The 12,185-nt window shown below is 39.6% G+C and overlaps 1 protein-coding gene across 3 annotated transcripts in view; it reads right to left on the bottom strand.

The window, feature by feature from the left end:
- Positions 1-216: 216 nt before the first annotated feature.
- BTBD7 (BTB domain containing 7) overlaps positions 217-12,185 on the bottom strand; it is a 60,433-nt gene continuing 48,464 nt past the window's right edge. For all 3 annotated transcript variants that reach the window (XM_069783580.1, XM_069783582.1, XM_069783581.1), the window contains 3 exons: positions 8,002-8,180; positions 6,864-7,292; positions 217-5,173 (listed from right to left, as the gene is read on the bottom strand). In XM_069783580.1, the coding sequence (XP_069639681.1) occupies positions 4,355-5,173; positions 6,864-7,292; positions 8,002-8,180 (1,427 nt within the window). In that variant the 3' untranslated portion in view covers positions 217-4,354. The remainder of the gene's footprint in view (positions 5,174-6,863; positions 7,293-8,001; positions 8,181-12,185) is intronic.

The following is a 12,185-nucleotide window of genomic DNA, read 5'->3' as shown; positions in this document are numbered from 1 at the left end:
GCATTATTGTGCATTTTTCTCTCCAGAAGGAACAACAAACCTTGTCAGTTTTAAGAGCCTTTACTGTCCGCATCAAACCACTCCTTTCCCCTCGGCCATCGGTCATTGCAAGTTTGGAATGATGACAACACCACAGTTGCTTTAGCCTGTGTGTCAGCTGGCAGCACTGCAGCAGCCTGCAGGTAACAGTTAATTGGAAGAAGTCGCACAAGCATGTTCTATACAAGCCATTTATTTGAAATGCCAACTATACGTAGGATAAAGTCAGTGTTACATGCTTCTCAGCAACAGTAGAAAAATAGAACCAGTGAAAACCTTTTTACAACTGTAATGGTACTCAAAAGAGAAATGTATTGTTTTACAATGCATCACACAAGACTAGAATTCAAGTTTGGAGGTACCTAAATAAAAATACTATTTTTTTTTTTAAAAAACACTATGTACAGTTGAAGCGTAAACAAGTTTTACAAAGTACTGGTTATGCAGGTTGTAGAAAAAACACTTGCATAGGACATGAAGTCAGTTTAAGAAAGTTTTCTGAGCCTTTAGCATTGAAGGCACTTGACTTTATACCAGTAACAATACAAGGACAAGAAACAAAACCGTAACGTTGCCGAAGGCAGGGCAACCTTCTGGCGGTACAGATAATTACAGAAACCCCAAATATGGTTTTAAATTTTCTCTCTCAGCTGTTCCCTGCGTTCAGCAGAGCTCAGCACCACCTCTACCACAGAAGCATATAATTATTAGCAGAAAGAACAGTGCCTCAAACAGCGTAAGTATTCTTTCCAAAAAAACCCAACCAATTAAAAAAATAAGAAACCCCCCAAAACCCCCACCAAACCCAAACCAAAGAAACCCATAAGACAAACATTTGGGACATTCCAGGACCAAAAACCAAGGGTTACAAGTACAGGTGGCCACAGCCTTAACTTTCAGAAGTGAAACTCCTCAAGAACAGGAAAAATACAAGAAACTGCCTATCAACACAGCAGTTATTAATACACAACTACAGTAACTCCGTGGAACAACAAAACATTTCAAAGGAAGAATCTGTTTTAGGAATTAAGTTCTTCATCCACATGTTAAGGAAAAGTGGAGGGGGTTAGGGAAAGGGGAATAAGAAGTTTTTGCATGTTGCTCACTAAACGAAAGTCTGAGCTCTCTCTTTAATAGAGCAAGGAGCACGAGTCTTCCTCATTCAAGAAAACTTAATGTTCATACTTCTATCCTCAAGCAAAATATAGTCAGTAATCTGTTATCTCCATCAAATTTACAGGAGGAAAAGGTGTTAATTTCCAGCCTAATCAGAAAGTGCTTCATGTAAACAATGAGCTTCTGCACCAAAGTTTCAGTAGACAGAGAAAAACACGAAGTAGCAGGTAGCACAGGTAGGTGTATTCTGCGAGCGCGATGTAGTATGAACACTAGCTTCTGAATAATGCTTCCATGAAGAATAAAGATGGTCTCTCTCCCCTCCCTCTGCACATCCAACTTAGTAGAAAATCCTACGCTGGAGTACAAAAATACAGTTCCAGTAATTTGACAAATCCTTCTTTTCCACTTTGAATCAGCTGCTGTTAGCTGCTATCTTCTTCCCAACTCAAAATACACAAGTGAAAACGCAGATTGTCTACATGGCCTGATTGTCTTTGTGGCCTCAGAAGGACTTGTCTTTTATCTTGCACCTACTTTTAAACACTTTATTCTTTTTAATACTGCTCAGCTTCTGAGACTTCAGAAGCAGTTTTGTATTCTAAAATGCAGACATGTCCCCTCCAGAGGCATTTCTCACTAGCTTATTCCAAAGCCAAAGCATTTCATGAGTTCCCTCAAGCCATAACCTCAAAACTTCTCAGTCTTCATCAGCCACGTCCCCACAAATTTCAAGCTTAAAAGTTATATCTGTAGATTTCAGCCCCATCTCTGTCTAGGCACACAGTGCCACATCAAACTATGGTAACTAAAATAGTTTTCTCAAAGTACATCTATCAATTTAAGGTAAAAATAAATTCTTCAGAATACTAAGTCTTCTGAAGACAGCTATGACTTTTTAGTAACTAAGCTATCAACATACATATGATGCAACTGCAGGGAGTTCCAGGGTTTCTGTGTGTGATGAAAGTTAATGTTTCTAGCGCTGGTGAGCATGAGACCCAAGTGTCTGGTTAGAGCTATGCAGTCAGACAGCACTGTGCCCAAATCTGCAGAGGAAACCCAGTGAACCTCAGTCCTTAACCAGCAGCAGCACCGTCCCCCCACTGACACCTCCTTGCATTTAACAATGTTCTACACTGCAGTCCCATGGAAATGCTACATATTGGTGATGAGGCCAGGACCACCAATTGTCTTGACTGTGGTCAAAAAAACAGACTAAAAAGGCTGACAGAGGAAAAAAACCCAAACACCTCCCCTCACCCACAAGACATATCACCTGCACAGTTTAGCTAAGTTTCTCCTCCAATCCTACACCATGCCTTCCATGGCTGCATCTCAAAAGGAATGTCTGCAGAGCTTTCACAGAAGCAGGAGGCCTATAGATGTGTATGCAGGAGACATGAGGATTTATTGGTTCAAACACCTATATCTTCATTTATGTAGAAGCTATTTGGTAGTTTGGAAATGCAGTATTCAATATATTTCAATAACATTGTGGTGGTGTTACCAGGCCTTGCATACTTTAATGAAGCAGGTTAGGTAAGAATCTGCCATCAACTAAAACTAAAAGTAAAGTTGCAGCAAGATACCTGTTTAAATAGTATTAAGCATTTTGAACTGCAGGAAACAACTCAACCTAACCTTAAAGTAGTCCTTAGGTCACACTTGGGACTAAAGTTTCCTACTACAGGGAGATTCTTCATTACAGAAACTGCATTTAAAAAACCCAAACAGGCCTTCACCGGTAATCACTATACTGCAGTAGCATCAGATCCCTATCCTAAATACAATGAATCTGTGGTAAAAACTGCATGGTAAGTATGAAGGATGCACTTATAACCATTATACCCGGTGCACTGCTTAACCCCAACCCAGAGGCAGGGAGGCAGCCCAGATCACTATCATTCCCTCTTCTTATCATGTTAATAGATGAATCTCATTTCTGCTTTTTTAAAGCACAAAGTCAGAAAATGGAAGTGTAATGTAAGAGTGCTAAAGCTTTGCACATTTCATGATGCTAGAGCAGTTACTCTTCACTTTGACTTTGTTCACAGAACAGCTGCAATTATGAAGTCAGCAACACTTCAGATCAGGTAAGGAACACTGAACGACGTCATTAAGAGTGAAGCCCTTTTTTAATCATAGGCAGGAGAAAGCAAGGCAATGAGCCGTCACCTCGGCACCTCTGTTGGCGAGGGAACCCTGAAGTGGAGGGTTACCATTCAGGCAACAGCGAAGATACTATGCCTTGTCTTCCCGACACTCCAGGATTTAGCACAAATCCTCAACTCCGGTCTTCACTTACCCCCACACATGGGTAGCTGGAAGAACAAGTTATTACTATCATTTTTACAGTATTTCTAGATTTATTTCTGCATGGGCAAATGAACAATTCTAGTCTGTCTAATGTGCTTCTGGGTGATCATGGAGTTCTCCGTGGTCACAGCTGAACCAGAAAGCAAAACAGAATCAGACTGTCAGATCCCAGTGAATTTCACTGGAATTTGGACTCCTAAATATCCCCCAGACTCTTAAAAACCCAAAAATAATTCTTGAAGTGGGCTTGCTATATAAGGATAAGACCAGCTGCCAGAACTTTCAAACAAAACATTAGACTGGATTCTTGCCATAGTTGTAAAAATCAGGAAGATTTCAGATCTAAACAAACAAAAAAATCTAACTCAAAATGCAGTATTTTGATGTGCTGTTCTTTGGAATTCCTATAATTAAAAATAAACACATTGTAACTATCTCATAAGAAAATACATTTCATAATGTGCAACCCAATGCACATAAGGAATTGGCAGGTGAAAGGGAAAATGCAAAAGTATGAAAATACAGTCCTTTAAATGTGACAATAAAGTTTAACATATTAGTACAAAACTAATACACTAAAATAGATGTACAGGTGCAAAAGGCTACCAGGTTGTAGAAAAAAGGTACCAGCTTTTTTTTTTTTAAAAGGCTTAATTAAATTTGCTCCAAAAAAATTTCCCACAAAATAAAACCAGAAGCAGCATTAAAAACAAACTGATAACATGCTGTCTCTAATAAAGCAATGTATGTACAAAAGAAGTGAGCAAAGCTGAATTTATCTGCTGGCATGAATGAATTTGTCTGACAGAAGTCAGGCCAAAAGTTGCAGAGAATGGGATGTTTACAACTCTTAGGCACAGAGAAATAGTGGAGGTTGCTTTCATAGGGCAGATTTTTTATACAGGAAGTCTGGTTTGCTTGGAGACCTCCTTCCTCTGCTTACTGCATCTTCCCTTTCCAAATCTGCGTTTCTCTGTGCTCCATGTTCCAATGGCTCATCATCTGCCAGTCTCCTACTGGGTCTCTCCTCTTGCATTTCAGAGGTGTATGCAGAGAGCGAAGGTCTGTTGGAGGTCAGCCCATAGGTTAAATCAGTTTCCATTTTTGTTCTTCCCCTGATGTGAACTGGGCCATTACCACCATTTTCCTGGGTAGCCAATGCCAAATCCAGTCGCTGGGGAGGTTGTTCTAAGACATCGAGGTGTATTGGCTCATTCTTTTGTCTGTGTTGATGCCCATCTTGGGAGAGCAGGAATTCCCTCCTAGAATCCTCTTGCTTTTTAGGAGATATCTGGGAGGGTAGATAGGCTGACTTTAAGCCACTTGGTGATGCCTTATTGTGGCTATACAAATCTGGGCCAAAATACATGCCTTGTGAAGGCGAAGGGCTGTGCCTGTTGGGTGCTGGAGTAGAGGGTCTGCATGCAGCAGCATTAGAGAAGTCATAGAAGTCGGGATATTCCTGCTGATTTTCTCGAGCATCTATTTTTTGCTCTATTGCATGTTTCTTCCGAGAAGTGGGCATGTGTCTGTTCTGAATACATGAAATGTGCTGGGGTGGACCGGGCCCTACCTCTGTAACCGTCTGGCTTAATTCTGTGTCAACTGTGAGCTCTGGTAATCTTCTGTCTTTTAACGACATTGCTGACACACCCATTGCGATATCTGGCATCAGTTCATTTAGCAAGGGCTGAGTACACTGGAAAAGAAAAGAAATTGGTCCATGGAAACAAAGCAAAAGCTAAAACACAAACTGTATTTAGGACAGTTTCTGTAATTCAAAACGGCATTTTCCTAATCCACCTTTGCCTAGACCAACCTCAGCCTGCAAGTTTCCTACACTGTTTAAAGAACACATGTATACTCCAACCTTCACCTTTCTGCTAGCTTAAGACAACTTCTTTCCTTCATGAAGCTGTTGTGCCACAATAGTAGTTCATTCTTAAACCAGTAAATGACAATGTACTGTTAAACTCTCAGAAGGTAAGCCTGCTCTATGCCACTTGCGATTATCAAACTAAACAAGGTACTCAGCGCAGAAGTTAATGGTTTTTTACAACACAGAGTTCCAGTGCAGGGAAGCCACAAAACATGTATTTCATCACTACAGATGCAACCCTTTTGCTTGCATTTCATATTTTAAAGTTAACTGCAGGCACATGTGTGTGTATGCATGACAGCCTCAGGGCTTGTGGGGGGAGCATCAGTTCAGTGCTGACTAGATCCACAAAGTGCATGGAAGTTATTGCATGGCATTCTTCTCACCTACACCTATAAACAAGCCTGCAACGAGACAAGCGTATTACAGCCTTCCAGACAGAAGTTAAAATTTCTACTCGAATTTATCATTCTTAATGTAAGCAATTTTAGTAATCATTGATTACTAGTAACTCACAAATTACAGAAAGAATACAGAACAAAAATATCACCTATATTAAGTCTATGCTTCTCCTTGCATTTTTTATAGAAACATTCTAGCAGAAACATTTCTAATGTGAAAAAGATCACTATATGGTTTCCTTAGTGAAGTCAGTATTGATCAAGAGAAATATGTGCCACAAAACCCACCCTTGAACAAATAACGGCAAACCATGCTAATTTAAAGTTAAATATTTTAACTTAAATTATAATAAGGAGTGCAATATATTTAGGACAATTGCTAAAGGAAAAAACCAAAAATCCATATTTCCATTCAGAACTCTGGATCAAATCTGCACTTGAAGAGGTTTTCATTATGACATAACTGTGCACTGAAACAGTTTTTTCACTGCAGAAATAAATTACCAAATTCTTTATTTAGCATTTCATGTACTTCACAAAGCTATGTCTTTGTCCAGTATGTTATAGTTCATTGTTTTCATTGCATCATACTGTAGTTCAGCAACTAAATGTAATGAACCCCTTCGTATTTGCAATTACCAATTCCTGCTTGCCTATTCAATTTTAAATCTTTTTCACAGCTGTTAAGGCCTTCACATTCTCCACAGGCTCCCTTTATACACACCTGTTTAGTTAAGGACTACTTACCTGTGAATAGCCAAAATATCATCACTGTTTCTACCCGTGAATTATAGCATGCAGTTCACTACTGAAGTTGACTTATGCTGTGTTGTAATGTAGAGCAAACTGCATTTCAGAAGATTCGTGAGTCCCCCTTGCCCCTCCAAAATGCTCCTGCCCCCGGAACGTTCATTCTCCCAGGGATTAGAGCATGTCTTTGGGATGCAGAATGCTGACAGCCAGTTTGGTAGAAAATTCTTCTCCTAACCAACAAAGATGCTCTTTTATTTAACAAAGCCAAGTTACTTCATCATAAGAATTCTCTCCAGCTCCTCTCTATAAACTACTTTGAGTGGCAAGAGATAGGGAGGAGAAATCATAATACTTACTACTTGCTTCTCAGCTGCCATCACTGCTGCTGCCGCAGCCACTGTTTGTCTCCCCAGACCTGTAGTGTTAGTGCAATCAGGAGGTGCTGCTTTAACACTGGGCAAGTAGACAGGTGGTACAGCTTTGGGAGCAGTTCGGGAATGGAATAGTGAGTGATTGCACGGGTAAGAGAAGGAACGGGAGGGATGTTGACTTGGCACCCTTTGTTTCCAGCCCACTTTGAACTGGTTATGAATAGGAGTTGCTGGTGGGTGGTATGGAGGTGGAGGAGGGGGCAATGGTGGATGGAAGGCCACAAAAGAGTCCAGTTCTGTAAACATGGTTTCTGCAGTGGGAGTGCTGTTAACACGACATCGTCCAGACTGTCTCATTGTCAGGAGTGGGCTTTCATCCCCAAATCGCTCATCAGGAAAGAATTTGTGAGGATTCTGCAAAGGAAAAAACTCAACATGTAACAAAACAAAGTAGGAAGTCATCTAGAAAGATCTCCTAAACTAACACACACTGGAACTAGAAATCTGCTAGTATAGTTAACAGGCTAGTTGTGCCACTTAAAACCTTACCAACACTCAAGGTGATTATGGCTACAACAGAAAAAAGATTTTTTTTTTTAAAAACCAGACAAGAAGCATCAGATTCATTGTGTGAATAAGTTGACCAACAAATGCATTTGCTTTAACAGCAATGTACAAACAGAAGTGGGATTTCCAGTTTCCCAGTCCTGATACGTACTATGCAGATCTACTGTATTAGTTAAGACTTCCTCTCCTCTCTGATTCAAGAATAAATCATAATCTAGATTTCTAGTTATGGTTTGACTGTTCTCATCAACCGCCTCTTCAGCAGATTTTTTTTGTCCCCAAAATTGGTGGCAGTAAAGAGCACTCTGAATGGCAACAACTTGAGAAATACATTTATACATTGCACTTACACATTTATAAAATCACACACATCAAATACCACAGTCTCATTGTAATTTGCACCTGGACAGTTCTAAAGTTATGCAGGCATTTCAAAGCATTTTTGCACCTGCATGTATACCCACAAAGTAGTTCTTTTATTGCAGATTACACATTCAAGTCAATTCATAAGCAGAACAGAATCAAAGCATTTGTCTTATACAGCAGTTTTTCATACCTGCAAAAGTTCAGCAGCAGCATCAGAAAGTCCAAATTCCCGCAGCACACGAATCTGAATCTCATAACTGACTGTGGCGCCTTCTCCACAATTAAGAGCATACGCTCTTTGCACCTGCTCAGTATGACGCAGCTCCTGCAGCCGTTTGATCATCTCTTTTACAATGAGGAGACTGGGAACTGGAGGGATAATAGAGAACAAAATGGGGATAATAGAGATTACTTTTTGAACTGTGAGACAACAAGTTTGATTGCAATGATTAGATTTAATTCTGAAGGAAAAATCTAACATCAGGCTGACTTGGCTTTTTTTTTTTTTTTTCTTTCTTTAAAGAAGCATTCTACCAAGAACAGTTTGACTTAACACATGTTACTTGGAGCATCATTAAGCCACATGGGATAACACACATATCATACAAATGATAAAGCCATACACCATTTTTCCAGCTTCTGCTAGAATGAGCCAAATACAGCCTTCTTGGTAAACCCTTTATGATGCAGGAATTTCATGATTTGAGGTGGGAGCAGGATATCTTAAATAACAACTGAATGTTCCCTCATGAATTCTACAGGCCAAGAAGTCATTGATTTTTTTGGCATACGCTTCATACTTCTCATTGAATTCTATAATCACAAGACCATAATACCAGTATTTAACTACAGAAAAAGCATTCTAAAAAAGTTAAAGAAACTGTAAGCCAACATAAACTTGTTAAAATTATGTTGTTTTATGCAGTCATATTGAAATAATAATAAAAGAAACCTTTCCAAAAAGAAATTATGTATAATTTGGGGTATTCATTCTGTTGCAAAACTTCCTCATGTCACTTCTTGCTGCTGTTTGATGATGAATGATATTTCTCTGTGGTCTTTCTGTCCTCAGGAAAATGCGCATATCATAAGAGAAGACAAATCCAGATTTCTGAATACGTAAGTCCTGGCATCTGATCCTTTACCAGCTTTACAAGCATTATATATTGCCATGACCAGATGTCCGTAACAAAAGCTCATAAAAATTAAATGGATCAGACAGCAAGAACAGTGTGAAAAGACATTCACGTTACAGAGAAGGAGAAAACCCAACACTGTGCAACTACAACTGGTCCCAGTTTCACAAAGTTTACATTGGTACACGAAGGGTAAGCGTAAGTAGTGCAAAATATTCCCTCCCCCGCCCCAGACTTCAAGTCTTGGAAATAAGTCCTCCATGCTACCCTCCTGTGGCAGTACACTGTGGCCTCTGTAACACCTCCACACACTCCAATTGTTCTGAAAAATCCTGGTTTTAGCAGCCAGATGTTTAGCTACAACCAGCATTTTGCTAACACTGAAAAAAACAGGATTTAGAGAAGTTTGAAGCAGTTCTACAAACTAGTAGGCATAAAAATGATCTAAGTTTTTAATTAAAAAGTGCTATCTTCTCAAACCCAGGTCTGTTTCAGTTTTTTACTATTATTCATGTGAAACACATGGAAGAGAGATTACATACATAAAAAAATACAATTCTCTCAAGTCAGCTGCAGGATTTCTAATTCAAACTGAAACTGGAAAATACCTAAGGAAATCCAATTACCTGCTGAACCTAGCCTCAAAGTAGAACAGACTTCAGCAGAGGTTGAGCTCTGAATAGTGTTGCAAGAAGAGCACTAAAACATGATGCCAATAGCATTTATGCAAATATAGTCCACGGGCAGTGGGCACAAGAAAGATGCAAGCGACAGATGGAGAATACCTAAGCTGTAAAGAACCCCCTGTTCTAAGAGCCCAGCCTAAGGGGCACGGAGGCAATGTTGCCTAGCTCTCCCTCTGGCAGTTCCTGTGCTCCATCTATGCTTTGGGATGGATTCCTGTACAAGTTACAGGCTGGCACAGGCCTGAATCTCCTCAAATTAATTAGGCTCCATCTACCCTTCCTAGCACAAGGCATTGGCAGAAAAATCAGTTCTTTTGCTTAATTACAGAACTAAGCAAAGCAGGCAGTTACCAGGACAATACCTGTGTTCCAGCTACTGGCCAGGCTCAGAGCTCACATCCATGCTCAAATCAAAGGGCTGGCAATAATTCCTACATATTAAATTATACAGCATCAAGTTGTAGTGGAGTTTCAGATTGGTCAAGATGTCTCACGTTTGCCAACAGAGCCAGAGTTTTTCAAAACACAAGAACTTTTGCAAAACATCAGAGACCTCTGAGAACCTGTTTCCTTTCTCAACTTCTTTGGAAACTAAGATCAAGCAAAGTGTTATCAAAGTCACATCTTATGATGAAATAATTTACATTCAATTCATAGTGAGTATATTTATGTTTTTCTGTAGAGGGGCAAAAGGTCTGAGTAGTGTAATGTACTGTTGAGATGGCACAGCTGCAAGTTTCTAAACAAACAGTTAGAACCTTTATCAAATTACAGAAATTTTCAGAAGCTCCTTTTAGGCTTTATCAAGTCTCTTCCCAAATCACAAGAAACAGATAGATCAAAACCATTCCACAAACCTAGAAAACTTACTGCAGTGTTTAACTAAACAGTGCTTCAAATCTTCCTAACACCTCAACTTAAATTCTCTTGCAGCAATTGAAACCTATTACTTTTGTCCCAGCTCCAGCATCTCTAAGAATAGTTTATCTACTTCCTTTCAACACAGTTGACTGAAGGGAGACATAATTGATATACAAAATGCTTATAAAATGGGGAATGGGGAGTGGAGGGAGGAACATGACTTTTCTTGGTGGCATGTCATCCTTATTGCCGTCTACAGACTCCCAAACTGATCCATATCTACTGAAATGTGATACTTTGATCTAAAAATGGATGCCAAAAGTTTATGCAAGTTTAATGAAAGACTGCATAAGCTCATGGATTAAAAAATGCTTTTAAAATTACTAACTACACAGAAACACCATCCACCATAGAACATCTCCAAGCTGCAAATGGTTGAAGAGCACACAGAATTTTACAGGGAATTATTTTATGTGCTTTTTATGCTACACTTTCATTATGCATTCACTACTGGTGACTGCTGGAATAAGGATACCAGACAAGACAGACAAATCCTTGACCTGACCCAGTACGGACATTTAAAAGGCTAAACACAATGCTCCATCTGAGACCAAATTACTTCACATGTCTTGCAGCACATTGGTTTTTGTATTTTAGCATGATGGTTGTTCTTTATGGAATTGTATAATGTTGACTTTCAGGCTTTTCTCCACAGAGCTTCCCTCAGCCTTCCTGTATGCACACAGATGGTCACACCTACATAAGCACAATGCTTCCCACTTTCTTCACTGAATTGAAATTTAATCTTGGTCATTTAGCTATCTAATCCTGCCTTCCAAAACATCCACTGACCCTCCCAACTTGTCATCAGCTCCAAGTTTTGCCAGTGTATTCTCTATGCACACTGAGTGTTAATAGGATGAGGGAAAGGTGAGAAGACCTAGACACTTTGGGAATCCCACCAGATATTCTTTCAGTTTGACACCAAAAGATCAAATGCATAAATGACAAAATATATTCCAGTAGCTTTATGACTATATTTCCCTGGCTTGCCCATGGGAATGTCACCCCAAATATCCTGAAGTCAAGAGAGGCCCTATCTATTTCACCTACAAAAACTTACTCTGCCACACATGGAATGAAGCTGATTTGACTTCAAAGCTAAAGTGGATTTCGTAAACCGAAAAAAAAAAAAGTGCATTTTGAGTGCTTATTTCCAATATTTTTCTGGCAAACTGAGTTAAGCTGACTGCCCTACAAGTTATACTCCCCTGCTTTTTGTTTTTAAAAGAAATCAGTATTTTGCCATTTTCCAGCCTTCTGGATCTTACCCATCTTGGACAACTGGTTGTAGAAAACGGAGAACCACTCTAAGAACAGAGGGTCAGACTCCAGCAAGTGTTCTACAGTAAGCTTAACCAGTCCAAGGTTTTTCAAATTGCTCAGCTGAAGCAGGTTAAAATACTACCCCCTCCAGTAGCTTATTTTCCTAACTACTTACTCTGCCATCCAAAAATAATTAAATGTCTTCAGAGTAAACCAAAGCAAAAGGGACTACTGCTGAGTGGGAAGAAGCCCAAACGGTGCAGTACTACTCTCCAAGGAAACCATAATATCCAATAACTCACATTCACTCTCCCCAGCCCCAAGTCCCCGTCCACTCACACGAGAGCAATCAGCATTGCAAGTGA

This window comes from Haliaeetus albicilla, chromosome 5 (genome assembly GCF_947461875.1).
Source record: "Haliaeetus albicilla chromosome 5, bHalAlb1.1, whole genome shotgun sequence".
Lineage (NCBI taxonomy): Eukaryota > Metazoa > Chordata > Aves > Accipitriformes > Accipitridae > Haliaeetus > Haliaeetus albicilla.
Note: the sequence above shows the minus strand (reverse complement) of the source record. Positions and strands in the feature narration are given on the sequence as shown.